The sequence below is a fragment of the Caenorhabditis remanei genome, chromosome V (assembly GCF_010183535.1).
Source record: "Caenorhabditis remanei strain PX506 chromosome V, whole genome shotgun sequence".
Taxonomy (NCBI): domain Eukaryota; kingdom Metazoa; phylum Nematoda; class Chromadorea; order Rhabditida; family Rhabditidae; genus Caenorhabditis; species Caenorhabditis remanei.
In genome coordinates, this window is record NC_071332.1 from 15,809,726 (window position 1) to 15,834,366 (window position 24,641).

A 24,641-nucleotide genomic window follows, 5' to 3' on the forward strand; every position below is an offset into this window, starting at 1 on the left:
TTGAGAATACAATTTCACTCCGAAAGATGAGATAAATGCTTTACAGAGAATTCCGAGAATTCGAGAATTTTCCAAGAAAAATTTCAGATAAATCGAGGTGAGCCACGCCGGAATTTAAAGAAATGGTGGATTTTGTTTGAAGTTCCGGACAAAAGGTTTCTTGGAAACATTAGAAAAAATAGTTTTTATTGTTAGAGTTGTCATAACGGCAAAGTGCAAGGACAGCGTATTTCGAAACAAAGCAAATCAATTTCTCACCTCTTTCATCAAGAAAATCTTCTCTCTTGATTTTTTTTTCAATTCTATTTCTCTTTTTTGATTAGACAACCTCAACCGTCAGGTGGCAGCACTTCAAGATCATTTTAATGTGAAAACCGCCCCGCCGAGCACTTTTCTTCTCGAAGGCTCAAGTGAGAAGAAAAACAGGTGGCAGAAAGAAAAACAAAAAGTTTTAGTTTTCATCCCTTCTTAAAAATATATAGACGAGATATCGGGTTTCATGAAAAAGAGGAAAATAGAGAAGGACCCGAGGTGGTAACACAATTTACGGACTTAAAAAGTTCGAAAAGGGGGGATTCAGATGCAGAAGACGAAATATAGAGAGACGCACTTTTGAGAAGGAAGAATAAGAAAATATGTTATCGAAAAGTAAACATTTGAGGGAAAACAGATAGAATTGGGGAATTGTTGTCTGGCTGAAGGTCAAGGGCTCCTCGGCAGTCCTTAAAGACGAATTTTATTTTTGTTGTGTATAGTTGATTGTAGAATGCGTTCCAGGAGAGTTATAATTTGAGGAAAACTTGAAAGCCCTAAGGATCCCTAGTCAAGATGGAGTAACAGGTTAGGTTCACTCTTAAGTTTGGTCAATAGTAATGATTTACAATTAAACTGAAAGTTACACAAGTAAAACGCAGAATTGTAACGGACCGAGCAGGGCCGGGCCGGCCCGGAATCAAAAAACATCTCGGCCCGGGCCGGCCCGCTCGGCCTGTTTTAAAACATGTTTCTAGTTCACGACTAAAACTTTAAAAATGAATCAAAATGTAAATATGTATGATAGTTAAAGCATTTTCACTCTATTTTTTCGAAAAATTTCAAAACATTTTGGTAAAACAATGGGTACCCACTTGAATTCGGGACGACCGAATCTCCTCAAAATCTCAAAAGTTGATCTCTCAATTTCCCATCACCCTACAATCACTTTACTGACAAGATATGATAGAAATGAAAAGTGACAAGAAGACAGCTTGTCTCTGAATTACGACGGAAAAGTGAACTCTTCAAAGGCGACAAAAAACTCTGCAGGCTGGAGACACGAACAAATAACACACAAACTAATCTCGTTTCGTTTCGTTTTTTTTCAGATTTAAACTGGTGTTCTGGTAGGCGGATGGACACTCGTTTCCCCCCTATTTGAATCATTCTGTTTTTTTTTCATTCTCTCATTTTCAGAATCTCAATTTCAGAAGAAGATGGACTTCCGTTTTTCAGAGAAAGAGGGGGACATCCGGACTAACAGAAATTCCTTATTACTTTGCAAAAAAGGGAACAACGTGAGAAAATAAGAATTGGTTTTGGTTGCTGAAAAAGATGGGTGGGGGGATGATCATTGTATGCATAACGGGACACACATACACAAAAATAATCGAATAATAAAAAAGAGAGAATGGAGGATAAAACTGAAAAAAAAATTTGGGGAGGGTGGGTTAATATGAGAAAAGAAGGATGGGAAAAGTTGGAGGAGGGGGGCAGGAAGATCAGAGAGCAGTGGGGAAAAGTTTTTAATATGGGCGGGATGTTGATCTGTGAAATATTTTTCATTAAGCCGTGGGGTTCGGAGGTCAGAGACCTGAGGGAAAAGGAATCTATATGAGCACACCTGGAATCTTGGGCGGTGTATCACAAGAGCTGTAGCTGTTTAGTATTGCAACGATGCAAGGTTTGATCCATAAGCTTGAATTTGTTGGAATGTAGGTTATCCGCTCATTTTGTGGTACAGAGTCTGAAGGGATGTAAAACATGTCACTGATTAACAAACTAATCAGAGTTGAGCGTTGTTCAGTATAGTAACCGACTCTATAGTTGGTCTGTAAGATTGGGTCTCCTTGTTTAGGCGTTGCATGTACACGAAGATGGATGCTGATCTTGATTAAGGCTGGCGATGCTTAAGGTATATGCATGATTGCTTTCATAGTTTAATCTAGGGTGCAACTGTTACGGATATAAAACAGAAATGCTGTGGATTCTGAATCTGAAATCAGTCATTTTTGCCTATGATCGAAATGAGCCTTTATAAGGGTTTTTGCAAGCAAGTACATAAACTCTCGTTATGAGTTCCTGATAGGAATTCTTTATTTTATACAGATTCAAAATACTCACTAATTCACGTTTAAAAAAGTTATTTACTTCCGTGTATAAAGACCCTGGATGACCTCTACAAGAGAGGGCATGTGTTCTTGTGATGTTTGAGGAGTTTGGTATACAAAAAACTGAATCAAGAACGGAATACATATTTTTTTTTCATAAAGATATGGATGCATATCTATGATAATTTTTAATAAGAAACAACAATGAGAATTTTCAAGGAAGACATCAAAGATTGTCTACTGTTGTGATGGGTGGTCCCGGACTGGGGGAGAGGTTATAAATTGAGATTTGAGATTTGGAAAGTATAAAAGATAACAGTATTTGGGACGTTTCAAAATAAGCCTCATGACTTCCTGATTTCAAAATATATTGTCTCGAAACGTCCAGTTTTAGTGAATCTCACTACTGTGAGACCAAAAAATTGGTTACCTAAAACATACGTCAATAACTAAAAAGTTCTCAGATAGTTATCTCAGGTAATTAGGGGTAATTAAGGTTTTTGCAAAAATGATAATTCGTTGACGTGATATTTTCTAGTTGCCATGAAGAACCTAACCACTGGGCTTACTGTAGATGTGACAATCCGTGTTTGAAAATGCATGAACTTGAACAAAATCAACAATTATATAAGTATGTAGATCCTCTCGAGAGTACAAGGGGATTTGAACATTGAACTTTTTCTTCTTTTTAAATTCCGTCATATCAGAACAAAAAGGGTGAAATTTCTCGATTTTTAATCCTGTTACAAAATACTCCTACTCATTATGATGTAAGTTTTGATCTACCAAGGGAAGTGTTTTTCCTGGTTTCAATTTCCTGGAATCATAATACAGATCGTGGATAATTACTAGAATTTCACACGATGTGAAATTTGCAATATATTTTTTCGGGAAAAAGGAGTTGTTTGGAGAAGTTAAGCAGCTCCTCTTCCAACTATATATTTAGAATGTCTGTTTACACTTTGTACCCATCCAGATTCTCAGATTAACAAAACTTTGGACCTACTTTTGGAGATTCTTCAAACTGCAGAGAGCACACGGAAGTAATTGCGCTCTACTGGACTCCAACTACAGTAACCCTCTCGTGACGGAGAAAAAAGTTTATAAAAAGAAAGAAACTAAAAACGGAATCATGTGCTAAGTATGCTATCCCAGAAAAAAGAAGTTGATATAGAAATTCTAAGAAGTCTGGAGGTCCATAGAGGTGGAAGTGGGGGGAGGGATTGAATCGTCTCGTGGGAATATTCCAGAAGTCGACACTTTCACGTATTTCTCTTTCGACCAACAAAACGGAAAGGAAAGGGGCCCATAATCTGATATGAATGAGACGAAGGACCAGTGGTAACGCGGAAGAAAAAATATGGATATTTTCCGAAGGGGGAATAAAAACGTAGTTCGAAAAGGAGACCGCCGTGGAAGGAAAAAGGAAGGAAATATATTGGTTTTGGAGAAAATATAATTGTATTTTTCATTTGGCATGAATGAAAAAAGGAAAAAAATGATTTGTTGGGAAGAGGTGTCGAACCGTTACAGGCAAAGCGCGATGGATCCATTATGGGTCAATATACGTCCATATCGAATATGGATTCACACAGGATTTAAAACGCGGATCGAATATGGGTAGGGAGGCACGTGCTTCCAAATCTCGGTAATATCGTTGAGAATTTTTGGAAATTTATGGTTATTTTCATTAGAAAAATTAAAGGTTTCCACTATTTTTCATTTCGGAAAGACATGCTGAAATAAGTTAGCAGGTGGAATAAAAGGTAAAGGTACTTTTACTCTATAGAAGTGTTCTTTTGATAAAAGACTATTTTGCCAAGTGAAAAACAAAAATTGATTAGTGTACTGAAATTATATAAAAGTGAAATCATACCTTGTTTTCGATGAAAAAGTGAGTGGAAACGGAGAAAATTTGGTAGACGAACAGAGTTGGACAAGAGTGGAAGTTGAAAAAAACAATAGTAAAAAGTTCCCACAATAAGAAACTTGTAGTAGCAAAAGAATAAGTCTCTAACTTGCGAAATAGCCACAATAAATGATGGTTTGAACCAGAGTTGCATAGAAGTGAAAATTTCTTATACGGTAGTCGGAAGTGATTTTCCTTATCTGGAAGTCGAAAGTGAAAAAACGCCCGGAAGTCGGGAGACGGAATTAGATTTTTTCGAGAAAAACCATAAAATTGCCGAAAATCGGTGGAAAATTAGTTTTTGACTGAAGAACAACCTATTTTCTGTGCTTTTAGACCATTTTTCCATGTATTTCTGCGAAATTCACTTTTCCGAAATTCCACCGTTATGGAATGACGGAAGTCGGAAATTGAATTCCTTATCCGGAAGTCGGAAGTTGGAATTCCATGCAACTCTGGTATGAACCCAATCAAGTCAAAGAAGCCAAGGATTAGGCGTGGATCCATAATGGATCCATAATGGTTTCATAATGGATCCATCTGACATACCAACAGCATCCACGCGCGATCCGCGTTTTATCCCCAATGTATCCATCGGGGTGGTGATAAATGTGGTTGAAGGAGGAAGTTTAGGTAATCTTTTGAATTTTTTTTTGAAAGTTTTTAGGATTATTATGTATTTTCAAATGTTGCAATTATTCTGGAACATACTTAAAAAGCTATCTAAGAAAACTCTTTTTTTCACTGAAGATACTGAAAAATTTCTGCACTTTTTTGTTGTACGAAATTAATTTATTCTTTGAACCAAAACTCAATTTCTGCTAATTTCACTGAAAAGTAGCCATAGACGTAAAAAAGTAAAACCTTTTTCAGGAGCAAAAACTCATAAGCATTCCTTTCCCCAAAAAACCGAAAACCGAAGGACGAAACCAATTTCTGGTAACCGCCGAACCCGAAAATGAGACACCAAAGGCCCGTTTTAATGGATTTTTCCCTCATAAAGATGAATATGAATATCAAAATGCATATCATATTGTTATGGTGTTTTTTTTGCATTCTTTCAAAAAACGAGACAAAAAGAAGAAAAACGTATGTCTGGAACATGAATAGATGATTTAAGAAGGGACAAAAAACGAGAAGTGTGGTGATATTGTGGTCTAGAGGAGTAAAAAAATAGAAAAAAATTCTGACACATTTTGCACATTTCGAGTGACAATTGTCGTTGGAGGGATGAGGATGTCATAAGACAGTGCTGTGATTTTTTTGTTTAGTTTAGTAGGTTGTGTTCCACTATGGAAGTGCGCTCTAACCCGAACATTTGGTCACTGCATCCTAACTACAGTGACCAAAATTGTCAGTGTAAGTTAACTACACTGACCAAATTGTTTGAAATAATCAAATCAAAAATTGTGATGTGCACAATTTAATAAGACCTCCAAGTATCACAAGTTGCAAAATATTGTGTTTTGCTACACATCCTTTCTTATTATTAACCTTATTAGTTCCCTCTTATTAAGGAAGAACAAGAGGAAATGTATTTCCGGCGGTGCAGTGCACGTATTCTGCGTCACATGTCTAGCTTTCAGGAAGATTCTGCGAAGGAAAATTGATAGAAGTTCGTTTTCATGAAAAGCAAAAAAGAAAAAAGGAATTTGCCAAGGGTAGGAATCGAACCCCCGTTGCTCGGGTGACAAGCAAAACAGTAACCGGAAACACCACGCATACCTCGTCAGAAATCAGCTTGCCGCCGATGAAAAGCGCGGCTGTTTTGGGGATTTGCGCTTGGAAGCAAAACACAAAAACCAGGTATTCTTTGAGATTTGGAGAAAAGAAATAAAGAAGAAAAAGAAGAAATTTAAATTCCATTTCGATTTCAACTGAACCTTTTTTCTAGAAACAATCAAACAAGAAATAAACAAAAACCACTGAGAAAGAGAACCAAAAACATTTCCAACTCCTCTTCTCCACCCGTTTAACAAAGTTTTGTGGTCCTCCCTCTTCGAAGACCTGAATGGGTGGGTCCAGGTCCTAATTTGAGAGGAGCACTACAACCTACAACATAATGAGTTGGCAGGGGAAGAAATGGCACGAAAATATTGGGAAGACCATCCGACGTCACCAGAGAATAAATAGGGGAAAAAGCCTGAAAAAGAAGAGAAATGGGGTATATTCGATAGCTTTGGGAGTGATACTCTCTATTCATTTATACTAATTTTATTATGTCTTGTTCTTTTTTTTTCGTTTTAACACATCTGACCACTTGTTCTCATCATTTTATATTAATTTTTAACATAGATTTATTTTAATGCAAAGTTTTTAATTTAATAGTTTATTTTTCTGTTTTAATTTGGATTTTAAGCGATTTTTATTGAAAAAACATCAAAAACCTATTTCAAACTCGCGCTAATTTACGGGGTACGGTGTACCAAGTGTCGTAAAATATGGCGCTTGCGTACCCCACGGTGTTTGAACAGTTAGTGTGTTGGAATTTTAACAGGATTGGAATTCACTCATTTTCAGCGTTTTTCAGCATTTTTTCACATCAAAAAAATTATTTTAATAATAAATAGTAATAAAAATCGATTTTTCAGTCATAAAAATGTCAAACGACTGGGGAAACGACTGGAATACGGATACTTGGAACACCGGATACTCACAACCCCAACAACCGGCCGCACCGGCAGCCTCACCGACTCCAGTAGCTCAAGATAATTCTTATGGGTGAGATTTCGCTAAAAATTACTGAAAATTTGAAAAATTTTCAATTTTTTTTGTTTTCAGTGGCGGATATTATACCCAACAGAGCACCGGATTTGATAGCGGGTACGGACAATCAGGTCCCCAGCAAAATCAATTTAATAATGGGGGAGGATACGGGCAACAACAACAGCAACAAAATTATGGATATTCACAGAATGGTAAAAATTTTTTTTGAGCAAAAAAAAATCTAAAAATAATAATTTTTCAGGAGGATTCGGAGGATTCCAGGCACAACAACTGATGTCGGATCCGATGTTGAATGCTGCGAAACAGTTTGGAGGACAATTCGCCGAGCAGCAGAAGGAGAAGGTAGGAAATCGGAGAAATTGAGTGAAAATTCATTAAAAAAACTAAAATTGTTTGGTGAAAACTCTGTTGGAAAGAGTGAGAAAGCTCTAGACATGCATATTTTCAGTCAAAACTTCAGTTATAAGGCGAAAATCAAGAAAATAAGGTTTGAAGCTAATTTTTACAATTTTTACTCAAATTTTTATTCCAAAATCTTCAATTTATAGCTGAAATGTATAGTTTTACACCAAAAATCGCTTTTATACAATTAATTTCTTGCAAAATCAGTGAAAGTTTGCAAATTTTGAATAGAAACTGTTGAAAAGCTCAATTGAGTTTGAATTTAAGATTTTGAAGAACAGGATAGATTTTTTAGTATTTTTTAAGCGAAATTTGCCATTTTAAGCAAAAAATTTCAATTTGTATACAGGTCATATTCTGATTAGGAAGTTAGATTTAGCTGTTCTCAATGTAAAATTGATGTAAAAATAGCAAATTTCAGCTGAATATCGTCAAAATTGCCTTTTTTCTTATTTTAGACCACGAAATTCACAAAATTCTAGGTTTTTCAGGTATAATTGAGTCAGAAATTGTAGTTTTTTCAAAAAATAAACCAATTTTTCATCAAAAATGTGATCATTTTTGACTATTTTTCAGAATTTCTTCTAATTCTGAATGATAGTCGAAAATTATACTTTTTCGCGAAAAAAATTCAAAAATTCGAGAATTTTTGAATTTTGAGTTTTAGCAAAAATGTAAAAACCCATAGCTGTCAAGGCCCGGCAAGGCCCGAAGGCCCAAAAAATGACCTTTTTTGCTTTTTTTTTTCGAAATTTTTTCAATTTTTCATCGAAAATGTGACCATTTTTTACTTTTTTGCAAAAAAATCCAAAAAAATTTGACTTTCGCGCCAATTTGCCCGGGCCTCGAAAAGTATGTTTAAAAAACTCATATTTCTTGTATTTCAGCTCACGAAATACCTCGGAACATTCAATCTGAAATACTATTTCGCCGTGGACAATGCCTACGTCGGAAAGAAATTGGGAATCCTTTTCTTCCCATTTTTCCATAAAGATTGGTCTCTGAAATTCGCCGGATCCTCTGATCCCGCCCCAGCTCGTGATGACGTCAACGCTCCGGATCTCTACATTCCATTGATGTCCTTTTTGACATATATCCTCGTTTCTGGATTCGTATTGGGCACTCAAGGACGATTTTCACCCGAAATTCTGGGAATTCTGACGTCGAATGCGTTGATTTGGGTGATTTTGGAAAATATTGTGATATTCATCTCGAAATATATTCTGAATATATCACAAGCGTTGTCGGTGTGGCATTCATTGGCTTATAGCACATATAAGTTTGCCCAGTGAGTTTTTATTTGATTTTTGAATGAAAAAAAATGAAAAAATGAGGAAAAAACGATATTTATGTCTGGTAGTCAATTCTTCGAGATTGCACGTCCTGAAAATTAAAAAAAGATAAAAAGAATGAAGAAATCCAGGCATAGATAAGTTTTTCCCTGAAAAGTGAATACAAATTGATTTTATCATGAAAATCGTTTTTTTTTAAAGTTTTCACATCTCTCGGACATCGAGACCCACAGAGAAACTCTGAGAACGATAAAAAGTTTTAAAATTCCAAAATTAGGAGTAAAATCAAGAAAAAAAACTCGCTTTTCCCTAAAACAATCGATGAAATTCAAATTTTCCCAGAAAATAACTCGAAAATGACAAGTTTCATCGATTTTTTCTCCTATCAACCGTTTTTTTTCATAGAAATGCCAATATGGTCTCGGAGTTTGGAATAGTATAAATTTTTATATAAAATACTCAAAAGTGGCAATTTATTGCCAAAAACTCATATGCCTTCCTGGTAGAGAGATTGTTCAATTTCCAAATTTGGACATTTAGAATTCTAGACACACAGACTAGCACTCATTTTCTCTTTCTCCTTTCTTTAACTCCGCCGATAACTATTTGGGGCGAAACACAGCTAAATTTGGGTGGAAAATTGTGTAAATCACATTTATTAAATTTGGAATTTTAGACCAAAATATCTGGATTCTGGAGGGCAACTTTTAAAAACTGATTTCCCATCAGAATTTGATTGTCTATCGATTCTGCTAGGTCTCGTTGCTGAACTCCAAATTCAGTCCTGACCATTCCCTATTCCTTACCGAAACTTTCGCCGTAGCTGGTCGAATATTCGAGCTCTCACTCCGACTATCCGTCTTTGTATTACAAAATAATGCATTACGATAGTCCCTTATCGATAATAAAAACACCAATGAATCCAACGGTGGATACATTGAAATACTCATCACCACGAAATGTCCGAGTTCTCCAACATAGATTCCAGTCACACTGCCAGTGATTATTATCGCCGGTGGGATGTAGACGAAGATCAATGGGGTTACTGCCTGGAATTATTCACGTCATTGGTTTCGGAGAAATATAGAATACCTGCATCACAATCGCTCTCAACAGTTGCATTTGTGTCTTGTAGAGATTCTTTGAGAGCTGAGCCAATTTCAGTAATTTCATGTTATTCTTATACGTGAGAATACCGCAGACTAACGAAATTCCGTAGAAGAGAACCTGAAACTATACTTATAGCCTCTTTCTGACAAATTGCTAAGTAAGTCACCTGAAAACAGCCGAGACCAATGAACGATCCCATTGTACCCCAATTGACATCACCGACTTGATGAAATGGTGTTGTGGAGACGTGCTGAAATTGCTTCGAATGAAATTAGAATCTTGTTAGAAAATATGACTTATATAACACACTGGACCCACATAGGGTTTGTCTGTTAAGTCGAATTGCTCAATGTACATTGTGGAAATGCTGAAAATCAATGAAAGTTGAGTTCGCGTCAAAGGTACGCCTGACTCACTTGAAATACGCTGTCATTTCTGGTGTAGGACCCAAGAACACGGTGACACAAAAGGACCAAATGAGAAATGGCAAGACGCAATAGAGAATGACAATTATGAGACCGAGACCTTGAAAGTGATGTAACCAGTGACGGCTGAAATTCTTTTCATTTTTTTGATATCTGAAAGCAAGGACTTACTGGCAAGAGGAGATATAGCGATAGATGAAATTGAGGGATAGAAATGAGGAGCTGGCGACGAAGCACCCGCAGTAGAGGACTGGAATCGCATGGTTTTTAAGACTTTCTGAAAAACTCTAAGAGCCACTCACCTTGTAGCAAATGAGTCACTGAATAACCCATATCAAAGAGTCTGTTCTCTGAATAGAAAACATAACCGATACCATAGATATCCACTACTGCATAGGGTTGAACTAGCCAATCGACGACACAGAAAAGGAATGCATAACAGCAGTAAATCCTCAAAAAGTTCTTATATCCACCGAATTCCTTTCTCGATTTCTTCTCGATTAATACGAAGAGAGTGATTGTCGCCCAAATAGCGATGAGAAATGAAAACCAGCCGAAGAGATGGGTTATGGTAGACCACGTGGATTGAGGCATCTGGAATAAGTCTATAAAGTTGTGAGAAAATAAATAAGAGAAAGAAGTAGTCATAAATGTCTAGAGATAATTGCTGATTTGCGGGTGTGAATAACAAGTTTAAGTGGACTTTGTGGACTTGGTGAAGTCATAGAGTGATGCTACTCGGTGATGGAGATTTGGAAGGAGTTAGAGAGAAATTATGAGAAGTCCAAATTTCTCTATCGAATTGAATCATACAGAGTCAGCTAGTATATCTCTAGAACTAGAGAGTTCCAAGATGATTCCTCGGTAAAATTTCCGAAAAAACATTTTCGAAAAATTGTTTGAAAAATTTTTTTTCCTACACAGCTATGATCGAAAAGTAGTTCTTGGTAGAGCTACGAACACTGAAATCTCAAGTTTTTTCTTCGATATAAGTACTCTAGGTCTAATAATGGACTTAATAGCGATCTAGATACCTGAAAAACCATAGTTTTTAAGAATGAAAAAATAACAAAAGATCTGAAAATCTTCTCAAAAACTCCGCTAGCCAAAGCCTCTGTTCAAACTGAATAAAAATCTTTGCCTTGTGTACCCAAGTCAGAACCCACTTATCAGACTAGCCCCTCCTCTCTCCCCATGAGAACATCTATAATTATCAATCATCCATATAATTTTCAGTATGATCGTATGTCTACTCCTCTTCATGGTCGGTGACAAGACCTTCTACTACGGTGCACTCGCCTACAGCTCACTCGTTTTGGTGCTCTTCTTGCTCCGCTCGGTCTCTCACTTCATGTTCGACACGTCCGGATCGTATGGGTCCGACGAGGGAAGGAAACGAAAATTGATACTCGTCGCATTTGTTGTCATCACTCAACCGCTGATTATGTGGTGGTTGACGAGGTAAGGGAGCATGAAGCACGAAGACTTTATTAACTTGTCCAGTTTTTACTAATTTTCATCCATTGTTATGCAGGAGTATCGGGAATTCCAAGATCTGGATGTCTGGATACACAGACAGACATTCGGGACATCCGGATCAACAGAAGTACAGACATTTCAAGTTCACACTGACACTACACTGACAAGCAGACTTGCAACGGGCCGGATCGAAATCCGAGTTTCTCCGGCCCGGCCCGGCCCAGTCGGTCCGGAAAATCAGTACTGAAAAAGTCAATTTTTTGAAAAATTTCCGATTTTTTTTGGCAAAAAATTTTTAATTTTTTGTTTAAGAAGTTCAAAAATTCCATACTTGTCAATATCCGGGCCGGGTTTGTCAACAGAATTTCGGGCCCGGCCCGGCAAATTGGCGCCAAAGTTGAAAATTCAAATTTTTTTCGAATTTTTGACATTTTCTCGCGAAAAAGTCAAATTTTTGCCTGTAAAATTCTGAATAATCAGCAAAAATAAAGATTTCGGCCGGGCCTGGCCGCAACTTTTCCTGCCGGCCCGAAATATTGCAAGTCTGCTGACAGAAACTATCCGGACACACCGACACACAGACAGACAGACAGACATCCAGATCTGGAATTCCAGACTACCGTAACCCTCTCCTCACCCTTACTAACTCTGTCCCTCGTGCACTATTATTAACTTATTCACTGGTCCATTTTTTATTAATTTTTAGCCACTTTTATGCAGGAATATCGGAAATTTCAAGATCTGGATGTCTGGATACACAGACAGACATTCGGGACATCCGGATCAACAGACATACATACATTCTATGTTCACACTGACACTACACGGGCAAAAACCATTCGGACATACCGACACACCGACAGACATTCAGATCTGAAATTCCAGACTACCGTAACCCTCTCCTCACCCTTACTAACTCTGTCCCCTCCGTCCAGTGTCCTCTTCTCCACTCACCATATTAACGCATATTTGTAGCACACAAATCCAGTCGACACCGCCTCGAATCATTGTGGGACACGAGTGGTTGGAGACGAATATCAACGGATAAATATACTCACTTCATGTCATAATTTATGTGTTTTTTCTTGTCTTCGAAATTATATTTTCTTTTTTGTATAATTCACAGGATATCAAAGAAATTAAAATTCTCCGGTTTCAACATTTTTTGTAATAGAATTTCTTTAATTTAGCGTCGCTAGCAACTACGACTACGACAAATTCGGCCTCGCCCAGCTGGCTCTCTCCAAAATGACCGGCGGATCTGGAGGAAAAGCGAAACAATTTATGACGAACGATGGGGAAATCGATTATGAAGCATTGCTGAAAATGCCGAAGGACGATTTCGAAGGAATGTAAGATGATACCGTAATCCCCTATTTGTTTTCTGTGAAATTTTTTATTGTGCCTTATTTTCCCCCTCTTTTTATCTGAAAATGTGTGTAAAAATGATCATTATTTATTATTGTATCATTAGATATTTATGAAATTGTTTTGCTGTGAAAATTAGGATTGTGCGACACCTCCTTACTGTACTTTGCTTCAATCAGCTGTAACTGTCTAGGGAGGCCTCGTACAAAAAAGTGGTTAACTAGAAAAAGAATAAGAGTAACATTTTGAGCATTTTATCAGTTGACCACTTTTTTGTATGAGCGCTCCCTGGCGAGATATAACTTGAAAAAGCAATTGAACACATTTCAGAGTGAATTCAGGTGATTTAACTTTGAATAGCTAAAACTTTCCTGAAATGACTTGTATCAAAAGATGGTCAACTGCAAAATTGATTTCTCGGGATGGCAGACTACAAGATTTTACATTATGGAGAGATTTGAGTTACCCAAATCAAATTCGATTCAAAAAATGATGGTTTCTTGGAATTTTCAGACAATCTAGATATATTTCAGATCCCCTCAAAATTAGTATCCTTGTTGTAAATCACAATTTTATTGTCTTAAAATCAGTAAAAATTAAATCAACAATAGAAACATAGGTCGAAAATAAAGTTACAACAGAAATACAAATTGGATTAAATATTGAAAATAGTGAAAGTCAAATAGATAAATTATTGATAAATTATCTTGATTCAATTAATTGTGATATTTTTGATTATTCGTGGTGTTTGAAGTCTTCAATACGGTGATTCATTCAACATTTGTGGGCTGGTCGCGTCGGATAAGGCTCTGTCTGCCTGGAAAAGGGAACAGATTCTAAATTGTAAGGGCTACTATCCAGTATTTGTTCTATTCAAATGCACACGAAAAAGTTTGAAAATAACAATGAAAGTTTCTAAATTTCCCCCCACATTTCTCACCTCTTCGCATTTCATTTCGTCCCAATGCTCCTCTTCTTCCTGGAGGTCCTACTCTTATGGTACGATTTTGGATCTGTGGCGGAACGACGTTTGACACCTGTCGGCCTTGTCCTTGGTAGGTTCTTCTTGAACGATTTACACGTGTACGAGCTCTATAGGGGACGTTTGGGGGTGTTGATCTGTAGTCATCACGTGCTTCATTCACTCGCCAACGTTCAGCACGATCCAGGTTGGCTTGTCGAATCGGGTTGGCCGATGGAGCTGGAGTGATTGGTCGAGCAATCTCGTTGGTGGGTGGAACCGGATTGATTTGTTGAGGGGATCCGGCCGCCACGTCAGCTGGAAAATTTATTTATTTATTTTGATCTATCTATTATCACACGTCGAAGTTGATCAATTTTACAGCACAAACTAGGATCTATTTTGATCTACCCTCGCAATTTACCGCAGCTGGTTTTTGTTAACGCACAAGAATTAATTAAAATTTGCTGGAGAAGCAAACAAGTAGATCAAAAAATGCAACCTGTTTTTGATCTATTCATTTGAAAAGGTAGATCAAATTTGATCTACAAAATGAACATTGAAACCGTGTCCTGAGATTACAAAACCCGGAGATCACAAGGCGCGAGCAGTTTGGCGAGCAGTTAAAAATGGTTTCCTATTTGAAAGTTTTCCTATACACAGTCTCCCAAACTCCGAAAAAGAACTGCGAGGAAATTTTTGATCTACCCTCATGAAACGAAAAATTTGAGAAATTAGCAGGTCTAGAACATTATTTATTTAATTTTTAGCGTAAAGCTTAAGGTCAGAAGTAAGAAAATTTCAGTTTTAGAAATATTTTGAGTGCAAGGTTTGTTCACATTTCTGTACGACGGGTTTTCAATTTGCTCATTAGTTTTTGAGAAAATAACAAAAAACTGAAAAATATTCGGAGTTTGATCGATTTCTCGATAACTAATGAGCAAATTGAAAACCCGTCGTACAGAAATGTGAACAAACCTCCGGAGCACGTTTTGAGCTATCATTCGGTGGATAATGTTAAAAAATGAACAAATCCCGTAGATTTTTCCGAGATTAAAATGAAACATCACTGTTTCGGCTTGAAATAATATATAAAACCAGGATTTTTTGGATTGAATGGGTGGATAATGCACTCAAAATATTTCTAAAACTGAAATTTTTTTGATTCTGACCTTAAGCTTTACGCTAAAAATTAAATAAATAATGTTCTAGACCTGCTAATTTCTCAAAGTTTTCGTTTCATGAGGGTAGATCAAAAATTTCCTTGAAGTTCTTTTTCGGAGTTTGGGAGACTGTGCTATATTCAAAGTACTCACATCTTCGAGCCGTCTGCGCGACACGGACGGTGTTCCCTTGGGGTTCCGCAACGACGGCTTCCGAGTATGTTGGTGGAGGGGGCCCCGGTTGCTCAGAATAGCCGGGCGGCGCTCCTTGAGAAGTAGAAGGAGCTGATATCTCACCGTTGTTCGAAGTCGCTGAGTTGTTGTTTGTATTGGCGGGGTCCTCGTTTCTTGAGAAACATGTTCCCATTCTGGATGAAACGAGATGAGTTACGTTAATTCCTATTTTTTAAAGAAAAGAAAGAGAGAGAGAGAGAGAGAGAGAGAGAGAGAGAGAGAGAGAGAGAGAGAGAGAGAGAACTGCAAGAAATCGGTAGATCCGAAAAATAAAAATGTACGTATTCATGGTGACTGACTGATGGTCCATTAATTTCCACAGGAATTTGATCTACGGAAACGTTTTTCAAATTTGAGGTTGGCTGGTTGTGTAGGTCAAAACAAAAATTTTCCCGTGTTGACAAGAGATCAAATGAAAACCACGGAATGGCAGGTCTAATTTTAATTAAGATCTTCTCTGTTAGTTTCAATTTGAAGTGCTGAAGCAAAACCGACAGTCGCACTGTTCAATGAAGGGAAAAATTCAATTCGATTTTTCGAAAAACGTAATAAAAAACAAAAAGTTAGTGTTTAAAGCAGTTTCCGATAACTTCTTTGACTAAACTGGTTTTCAGACCTACACTACCGTCCAAAAGGTTGTAAACTTTGGGCGTTTTCAGTTGAAGTTAGCCAACTTTGAGAGTGTGTCCAGGTAATTCTGATGATCCGATCAAGTAGATTTTCAATGAATTATACAGATCAAAGGTAAAGCTCCATTTTTGTAGTTGACAACTTTTTTGTACAGACACTCCCTAGCAAGTTACACATCGACAAAGTAGATTACTCCTTCAAATTGACCAATTGCAGTGGAAAATAGTCCAATTTTTGAGCTATCGTCTTAAAACGACCATAACTTTCTAGGGAGTGTCCGTACAGGAAAGTTGTCAACTACAAAAATGAAGATCTATCTTAGTTCTGTATTATTCATTAAACATCTACTTGATGGGATCATCAGAATTACCTGGACACACTCTCAAAGTTGGCTGATTTCAACTGAAAACGCCCAAAGTTTACAACCTTTTGGACGGTACTGTACACTACCGTGCAGTAAGATACACAACTTGACGTTTTCGTCCTGAGAAGTATGTACTTTGAGAAGGGGTTACGGTATCAGTGATTGTCTCACAGAGGGAATTATGTATAATCCATACAGAACAAAAGTAGAGCTTCATTTTTGTAGTTGACAACTTTTTTGTGCGAGCACTTCCTAGCAAGTTTCATATCGACAAAATATTTTCTCCCTTTATTTCAGAGCAAAATGATTTTTGAGCTGTTGTCTAAAAATGACCATAACTCTCTAGGGAGTGTCCGTACAAAAAAGTTGTCAACTACAAAAATGAAGTTCTACCTTTGTTCCGTATGGTTTAAACATAATTTACTGTGTGGGATTATCATTGATACTGTAAGAACTTCTCAAAGTTGGTCATTTTCAACTGAAAAAGGTCAAATTGTATTTCTCACTGCACGGTACAGTAAGAGCAAACCTAAATGATTATATTCTATGCACTGCAACTTGAGATTGTCTCAATGATACGCCGTACTTGGGCAGATACCAGGGGGCCAGAGTGTTCAGCAACAACGTAAACAACTGACCTTGCCAAATGGTCAGCCTGAAAAAGGAGCGATATCTTACTGCATGGAACTGTAGTTCCAAGAGATCATGAATTTCCGTCTCAAAATTCTACTTACATATGTATACAGTATTGACCGGAATATAACATGTGTTGGCTTGTTCTGCTGAAAATCTCAAACCAACCCATATCTGATCTAAACAGTTCTGAGCTGTCGTGGAAAGTTTGAAAATTTGATAGTAGTTCATAACATGGTATCCACTTTTGAAAAATATACAGTACCGTGAGATAAGATATTCTTATTTTTTCCCGTTTCGTTGAACTCGCGTTTGGCAGTGCCCACTTCACTAACAAGGGAAGTCTTTGGAGACGCCACTTTCAAACGACCTATAAATTTGATCATAGGTATTTTCGACCACGGGGAGTCCATTTCTGCAGATGAAACCTGTTAAATATCTCTGCGAGCCGAGAGATGAGCTCTCAAACTTTTCATGTTGATAAGCTTTTTCACGTGGAATTCCAAATCGACAAGTAGTATACACACGATATTCTCATTTTTGCATCGTACAAGCACAGGTAAACCGTTGGGAAACACAAATGGAGCCGTGCGGTGGCGTGTAAACCACCGATTTGGAATTCCACGTGAAAAAGCTTATCAACATGAAAAGTTTGAGAGCTCATAACTCGGCTCACAAAGACATTTAGCAGGTTTTGACTGCAGAAATGGGCTCCTCGTGGTCGAAAATACCTATAACCAAATTTATTGGTCGTTTGAAAGTGGCGTCTCCAAAGACTTCCCTTGTAAGAAAAAGTTGTTGAGAAATTTATTTTTTCACAACGGTAAAAAAAAGAAATTTTCAGTCACAGTTGATAATAAATCGATTCGAGTATAATGTCTAAACAAGTATTGTTGTTATCTGATATGAAACCATCCAACATATTTATCTTCTGATATTCCAATCGTTACAATCATTCCATCTGATCGTAAAATATGATATCCATGTATAAAGGTTGTTTCACAATTGCCTTCGAAATATCCTTTGAATTGAATTGGGAAATTTCTGAATAAAATCAGTTATATAAATAGAAACTAAATAATTTAGTTCCTTACCCACAAACTACTTTTTTACTCTTATAATCTTCTGGTTCCATGTCAATAAATTCTCCCTCGACACATGTATCAACATCGATATCTTCATTGAATTCAATGCTCATAGTCTTCCAATTCGGAGTCCATCCATCTCTCCATTTATCAATCAATAATTTGAAATCTGCCTGCCGGAAATTTGACTTATGAAGGTACAAATTCCGACATCTGGTTGTTTCTTTGGCGTTTTGTTTTTTCAGAATAGAGATCAACACATCATTTTTGGAAGAGTCGTTCGAAGTGTCCCCGGTAAACTCCAAAAAGGTACTGTGTGTTCAAGTGCATTCTCTACTCACTCTTTAGTCAGACAAAAGTAGGTGTGAACAGTGTCGACGGAAGGGTTCCAGTTAGGAAAATATATGCTCCTTATCGGTTCTGTCATATTCTGACATGACGATTTTGTGGCTCCGGGACATTTCGAAACCAGACATTTCGAAACCGGTAAAACGCGTATAAATTTTAGTCTAGAAAAGAGGTAATATTATGGTTCCGAGGGTCCGGGGTTCGACGCCGGACCTGGCATAACTTTTTTGCTTTCCGTTATTGGCATTTTGGTACGAATCTGACAACCAGGGTTCGATCCCCACTGGTGGCAAAACTTTTTTATTTTTTGTTTTTCGCTTTTTGGTACCAATCTGAAGATCAAGGTTCGACCCCCACTGCAGATAAAATATTTTTGCTTTTTATTTTTCGTTTTTTTGGTATTAGTCTACGGTCGAGGGATCGACTCCGGCTGTTGGGAAAATCATTTTTATTGATTTTTTATCTTAACAAAAAACGGACATCTCAAAAATAAAAAAAATAATTATTATTTTCCCAACATCCGGAGTCGATCCCTCGACCGTAGACTAATACCAACAATAATATTGCCTCTTTTCTAGACTAAAATTTATACGCGTTTTACCGGTTTCGAAATGCCTGGTTTCGAAATGTCCGGTTTCGAGATGTCGCAGTTTCGAGTTGTCGCGGTTTCGAAATGTCTGGTTTCGAAATGTCCCGGAGCCGATTTTGTAGGTTTTCTCCAATAGCAAATTTTCAAGAACACTTGTTGTAATACTGACCAAAATTTGTTTTTCTTTGTGCATTTTGTTTCAGGACATTCTTCCAAGTTAAATACCCATATTTCTGACGGAAAATAAGAAAATTGAAGATATATCGCATGAACTGAAGTAATCCATACATTGAATATAAGGAGATCCTTCTTGCATTGAGACACTGTACGAATCGACTGACATATTGATTTTGTTCTTTTACTGCAGAAGGAGAAACAAATTCTGTAAAAAAATTCATAGAGACTTTGTAGTCTTGAAAACTTACATTTCAAATGGAGTGAATAGCTTCAAAACTTCATTTAGAGCAACGGTAGGGAGCTCTAAAAGAGGGAGTTTGGATAGAGACATTGCCATTTCTCGGTGGATGGATGGAAAATGGGGAAACGGATAATTGGGAAGAAACGTCGGGTTGAGGTATTAGGTAGAAGTGGTAGCACCTGCTCAGGCATAATTAGGGAAGAATTCCGAGATGTGACAGAGATTACGGACCAAATTCATCAAAGACGCCATCAAACGTAATAGTGCCAGTTCATTGAAATAGAGAAACTTCTGGCAATTTAAATTATTCGATGTGCCAAAAATTACAGTTTGAAATTATAATTTTATTTCAGAAAAAGATTAGGAAATGTCAAAACTAGAATACACAAAAATGCCGAAAATACTGCTAAATGAGATAGAAACGAAAATACAGTACAAAATAGATAATGTAATACGAACAAATAACAGTTCAATGAAGAAATAAGAAACTTTATAAGATTATACGTAATTAAGTGAAGTAAAACTCAAAACAAATTGAGATTATTCTCAAAAGGTTTTTGAAATTGTGGCCATTTAAAGACCCAAATCTTCATTATTTGATATGAAACTTCCAACTCTGTATTCGTCGTCTAATATTTCAATAGATGCAATCATTCCATCTGATCGTAAAATGTGATATCCATGCATGAAGGTTGTTCCCCATTCGTCTTCAAAATATCCTTCGAATCGATTGAGTTGAATTGGGAGATTTCTGAATAAAATCAGTTATATAAATAGAAACTAAATAATTTAGTAACTTACCCACAGACTACTTTTTTACTCTTATAGTTCTCTGGTTCCAGGTCAATAAATTCTCCCTCAACACATGTATCTACATCGATATCTTCATTGAATTCAATGCTCAAAGTCTTCCAATTTGGAGTCCATCCATCTCTCCATTTATCAATCAATAATTTGAAATCTGCCTGCAGAAAATTTGACTCATGAAGGTACAAATTCTGGCATCTGGCATCCGAAATGTTTTGAAGTGTTATCCAATGTGAGTATGCAATATCCAAGGTTTCTAAGGAGTTCTTGAATTGTCCAAAGTCAAAACTGAAATCTGAACTTGGATTAATCCACAGACTCATTGTTTCTTTGGCGTTCTGATTTTTCATAATAGAGGTCAGCACATCATTTTTGGAAGAGTCGTTCGAAGTGTCTCCGGTTAATAGAAAATCTCGGACTGGATTACAGAACGCATCCATTATCATGTGATTTTCTTTGCCATTGTATCCATTCCATTCAAGTGAAAAGCCGTTTACGTTTTCATTGAATATTTCTGATATGTAATCAGCCAGCTTTCTTGTAGCTAATGTTAGATTGTCAGAAGTACACAGATGGAGGGAGTGACGAGTTGTTGAAGTAGTTCTGGAAAAATCATATGATAACATTGTTTTCAAGAATATCAACAACTTACCCATCGCCATAGTAGGTTTGAATAGTGTCGACGGGAGGGTTCCAGTTAGGAAAATGAATACCTTCTATCGGTTCTGCCATTTTCTGACATGACGATTTCGTAGGTTTTCTCGAATAGCACATTTTCAAGATTCCATGGGGAAGTACTGACCAAAACTTTGTTCGCTTTGATTCCGGACATGCTTCCAAGTTAAATACCCATAGTTCTGACGGGAAAAAAGTGAATTGAAGATATATCGCATAAACTGAATCGATCCAAACAGAGAAATTATAGAGAGCTTCTTTGGATTTAGGAACTGTACGAATCGACTGGCATATTGATTTTGCTCTTTTACTACAGAAGGAGAAGAAGATTCTGTAAAAATAAAAGTTATAAAGTTTTCCTATTCTTGAAAAATTACATTTCAAATGGAGTGAATAGCTTCAAAACTTCATTTAAAGCGACGGTAGGGAGCTCTAAAAGAGGAAATTTGGATAGGGACATCGTCGTTTCTTGGTGGATAGATGGAAAAAGGGGAAACGGGTAATTGGAATGAAACGTCGCGTTGCATATTATTGAGGTGTAAGGCAGATGTGGAAGCACCTGCTCAGGGATAATTAGTGAAGGTTTCCGAAATGAGATTACTTACCAAATACATCAAAGACCCCGACAAACGTAATAATAACTGGTTTTCAGATCTATCTCGAAGAGATAAATTTCCGCCACAAAATTCTATTTACATATGCATACAGGAAGGGTCAAAAATATATCATTTATTGGCTTGTTCTTCTAAAACGCTCTAATTATTTCTAATCTAAATATTGGGATTTCTGAGCTGTCATTACAAGTTTCAAAATGAGAAATTACGTCATAACATGGTGTAAGGCTTTGATATTTATACAGTATAGTTCAATAAGATATTCCGTTTTTCTTTCGTTCCGTTGAATTTGCGTTTGGCAGTGCAAACTCAAGTAAAGAAGTGTTGAGAATCTTATTTTTACAGAATAGCAAAAGACTGAAATTTTAATAGTCACAGTTGATAGTAAACCGATTCGAGTATAATATCTGAACAATTATCGTTATTTTCTGATATGAAACCATCCAACTCGATATTTATCTACTGATATTCCAATCGTTGCAATCATTCCATCTGATCGTAAAATATGATATCCATGCATAAAGGTTGTTTCACAACTTATGTCAAAATATCCTTTGAATCGATTGAGTTGAATTGGGTAATTTCTGAATACAATCAGTTATGAAAATAGAAACTAAATACAAAAAACTTAGTAACTTACCCACAGACTACTTTTTTACTCTTATAATGCTCTGGTTCCAAGTCCTCGACACAGGTATCTACATCGATATCTTCATTGAGTTCAATGCTCATAGTCTTCCAATTTGGAGTCCATCCATCTCTCCATTTGTCAATCAATAATTTGAAATCTGCCTGCAGAAAATTTGACTCATGAAGGTACAATTTTTCACATCTAACATCCAAAATGTTTTGAAATGTTATCCAATGTGAGTATGTAATATGTAAGACTTCTAAGGAATTCTTGAATTGTCCAAAGTCAAAACTGAAATCTAAACTTGGATTAATCCACAGGGTCATAGTTCTTTTGGAATTTTGATTCTTCAAAATATAGGTCAACATATCATTTTTGGAAGAGTCGTTCGATGTGTCCCCGGTTAACAGAAAATCTTGGACTGGATTACAGAACAAATCCATAGTTATTCGATTTTGTTTGCCATTGTATCGATTCCATTCAAGTGCAAAAAGGTTCTCTTCATCATGGAATATTTCAGAAATGTAGTCAGCCAGCTTTCTTGTAACAGATGCAAGATTTTCTGAAGTATATAAATGGGAAGAGTGACGAGTTGTTAAAGTAGTTCTGGAAAAAAGAAAAGATACTGTGTGTACAAGTGCATTCATAACTCACTCATTTGTCAGCCAGGCGTAGGTTTCAACAGTGTCGACGGCAGGGTTCCAGTTAGGAAAATGAATACCTTCTATCGGTTCTGTCTTTTTCTGACATGACGATTTTGTAGGTTTTCTCGAATAGCACATTTTCAAGAATCCATTGGGAAGTACTGACCAAAACTTGTTTCTTTTCGTATGCTTTGACTCCGGACATGCTTCCAAGTTAAATACCCATAGTTCTGACGGGAAATAAGTGAATTGAAGATATATCGCATAAACTGAATCGATCCAAACAGAGAAATTATAGAGAGCTACTTTGCATTTAGGAACAGTACGAATTGATTGACATATCGATTTTGTTCTTTTACTACAGAAGGAGAAGAAGATTCTATGAAAAAAGGAAGTTATGGAGACTTCATATTCATGAAAACTTACATTTCAAATGGAGTGAATAGCTTCAAAACTTCATTTAGAGCAACGGTAGGAAGCTTTAAAATAGGAAATTTGGAGAGGGACATTGATGTTTCTTGATGGGTGAATGAAAAAGGGGGAGTAGATAATTGGAATATAACGTCATGTTGAGGTGTTAGGCAGATGTGGTAGCACCTGCCCAGGTATAATTAGTGAAGAATCAAGATGGGATTACGGACCAAATACATCAAAGACACCGTCAAATATAACAATGACAGCATCAAAAGTCCTTTTGTATAACAAAAAAAACCTTTGTTTGGATATCAGGAAAAATCCCATAAAAACTGAGTGATTTTTCTGCTTGCAAAAGAGAAAGTCATGTGTGAAGACGTGTCAACGGAGCAATCTGAATTGGATGCATGAGCAGAAGTAGAAAGCAAATGCTTTGTATTTTCCTGATTTTCTCCTGAAATTAAATTGTAAAAAAAAAAAACTGTAATCTTGGGCAGATCGAATATTTTAGAAAATTCTTTGCTAGCAATTTCTTTTTTTCAATGAACTGGTACTATTACGTTTGACGGTGTCTTTGATATGGGTTGGTCCGTGTTCTATTTCTCGTTCACTAATTATACCTGTCCAGGTGTTTCCACATCTGCCTAATACCTCAATAATATGCAACCTGACGTTCTATTCCAATTATCCATTTTCTCTCTTCTATCCATCTACCAAGAAACATCAATGTCCCTCTCCAAGTTTCCCATTTTAAAGCTCCCTACCGTCGCTTTGAATGAAGTTTTGAAGCTATTCACTCCATTTGAAATGTAAGTTTTCAAGATTATGAAGTCTATAAGTTTTATTTTTACAGAATCTTCTTCTCCTTCTGTAGTAAACGAACAAAATCAACATGCCAATCGATCCGTTTAGTGCCTCGCAGAAACGTTCATTTTACTTTTGGAGTTTGGTTTAAAGATATTCATGAGATATATCTTCAGTTCACTTTTTTCCGATTTGAAAAATGGGTACTTTGCTTGAGAGAATGTCCAGAACCGAAACACACAAAGGAAAACAAGTGCTGGCCAGTCTTCCCTAGAGGGCTTATGAAAATATTCCATTCGAGAAAGCCGACATGGGAGAACATGACAAAGCCGATAGAAAATATATACTTCCCTTACTGGATCCCTTCTGTCATTGAAAAAGAGCATGACTACCGGGGTGATGGGTGAGTTTTGTTTACCTCCCAAAACAACACGATATACATGACTTTTTTCAGACCATCTTCATATACTCGACATTTACTCCATCTATTTACTTCTGAAAATTTACTATCTGCTTCAAAAAAACTGGCTGATTACATTTCGGAAATAA

The 24,641-nt window shown here is 36.7% G+C and overlaps 6 protein-coding genes across 6 annotated transcripts; 2 read left to right on the top strand and 4 right to left on the bottom strand.

The window, feature by feature from the left end:
• Positions 1 to 6,874: 6,874 nt before the first annotated feature.
• Positions 6,875 to 8,696, top strand: GCK72_020406 (uncharacterized protein; the record flags this gene model as incomplete). Its single annotated transcript, XM_003115919.1, has 4 exons — positions 6,875 to 6,996; positions 7,057 to 7,193; positions 7,244 to 7,344; positions 8,292 to 8,696. The coding sequence occupies 4 exons, from the start codon at positions 6,875 to 6,877 to the stop codon at positions 8,694 to 8,696; spliced, it is 765 nt and encodes a 254-aa protein (XP_003115967.1).
• Positions 8,697 to 9,448: 752 nt separating this feature from the next.
• On the bottom strand, positions 9,449 to 12,718 carry GCK72_020407 (uncharacterized protein; the record flags this gene model as incomplete). Its single annotated transcript, XM_053733561.1, has 8 exons — positions 9,449 to 9,745; positions 9,789 to 9,923; positions 9,973 to 10,056; positions 10,125 to 10,173; positions 10,223 to 10,357; positions 10,403 to 10,481; positions 10,534 to 10,825; positions 12,665 to 12,718. The coding sequence occupies 8 exons, from the start codon at positions 12,716 to 12,718 to the stop codon at positions 9,449 to 9,451; spliced, it is 1,125 nt and encodes a 374-aa protein (XP_053582474.1).
• Positions 11,469 to 13,066, top strand: GCK72_020408 (uncharacterized protein; the record flags this gene model as incomplete). Its single annotated transcript, XM_053733562.1, has 3 exons — positions 11,469 to 11,692; positions 11,766 to 11,837; positions 12,901 to 13,066. The coding sequence occupies 3 exons, from the start codon at positions 11,469 to 11,471 to the stop codon at positions 13,064 to 13,066; spliced, it is 462 nt and encodes a 153-aa protein (XP_053582475.1).
• A 4,893-nt stretch (positions 13,067 to 17,959) lies between these two features.
• Positions 17,960 to 19,593, bottom strand: GCK72_020409 (uncharacterized protein; the record flags this gene model as incomplete). The annotated part of the gene is made up of 4 exons (XM_053733563.1): positions 17,960 to 18,107; positions 18,158 to 18,321; positions 19,374 to 19,467; positions 19,511 to 19,593. 4 exons carry the CDS (start codon positions 19,591 to 19,593, stop codon positions 17,960 to 17,962), a joined length of 489 nt encoding a protein of 162 aa, XP_053582476.1.
• Positions 19,594 to 20,076: 483 nt separating this feature from the next.
• On the bottom strand, positions 20,077 to 21,042 carry GCK72_020410 (uncharacterized protein; the record flags this gene model as incomplete). The annotated part of the gene is made up of 3 exons (XM_053733564.1): positions 20,077 to 20,254; positions 20,305 to 20,913; positions 20,963 to 21,042. 3 exons carry the CDS (start codon positions 21,040 to 21,042, stop codon positions 20,077 to 20,079), a joined length of 867 nt encoding a protein of 288 aa, XP_053582477.1.
• Positions 21,043 to 22,020: 978 nt separating this feature from the next.
• GCK72_020411 (uncharacterized protein) lies at positions 22,021 to 23,383 on the bottom strand (the record flags this gene model as incomplete). The annotated part of the gene is made up of 5 exons (XM_053733565.1): positions 22,021 to 22,183; positions 22,240 to 22,391; positions 22,437 to 22,836; positions 22,885 to 23,253; positions 23,301 to 23,383. The coding sequence occupies 5 exons, from the start codon at positions 23,381 to 23,383 to the stop codon at positions 22,021 to 22,023; spliced, it is 1,167 nt and encodes a 388-aa protein (XP_053582478.1).
• Positions 23,384 to 24,641: the final 1,258 nt, after the last annotated feature.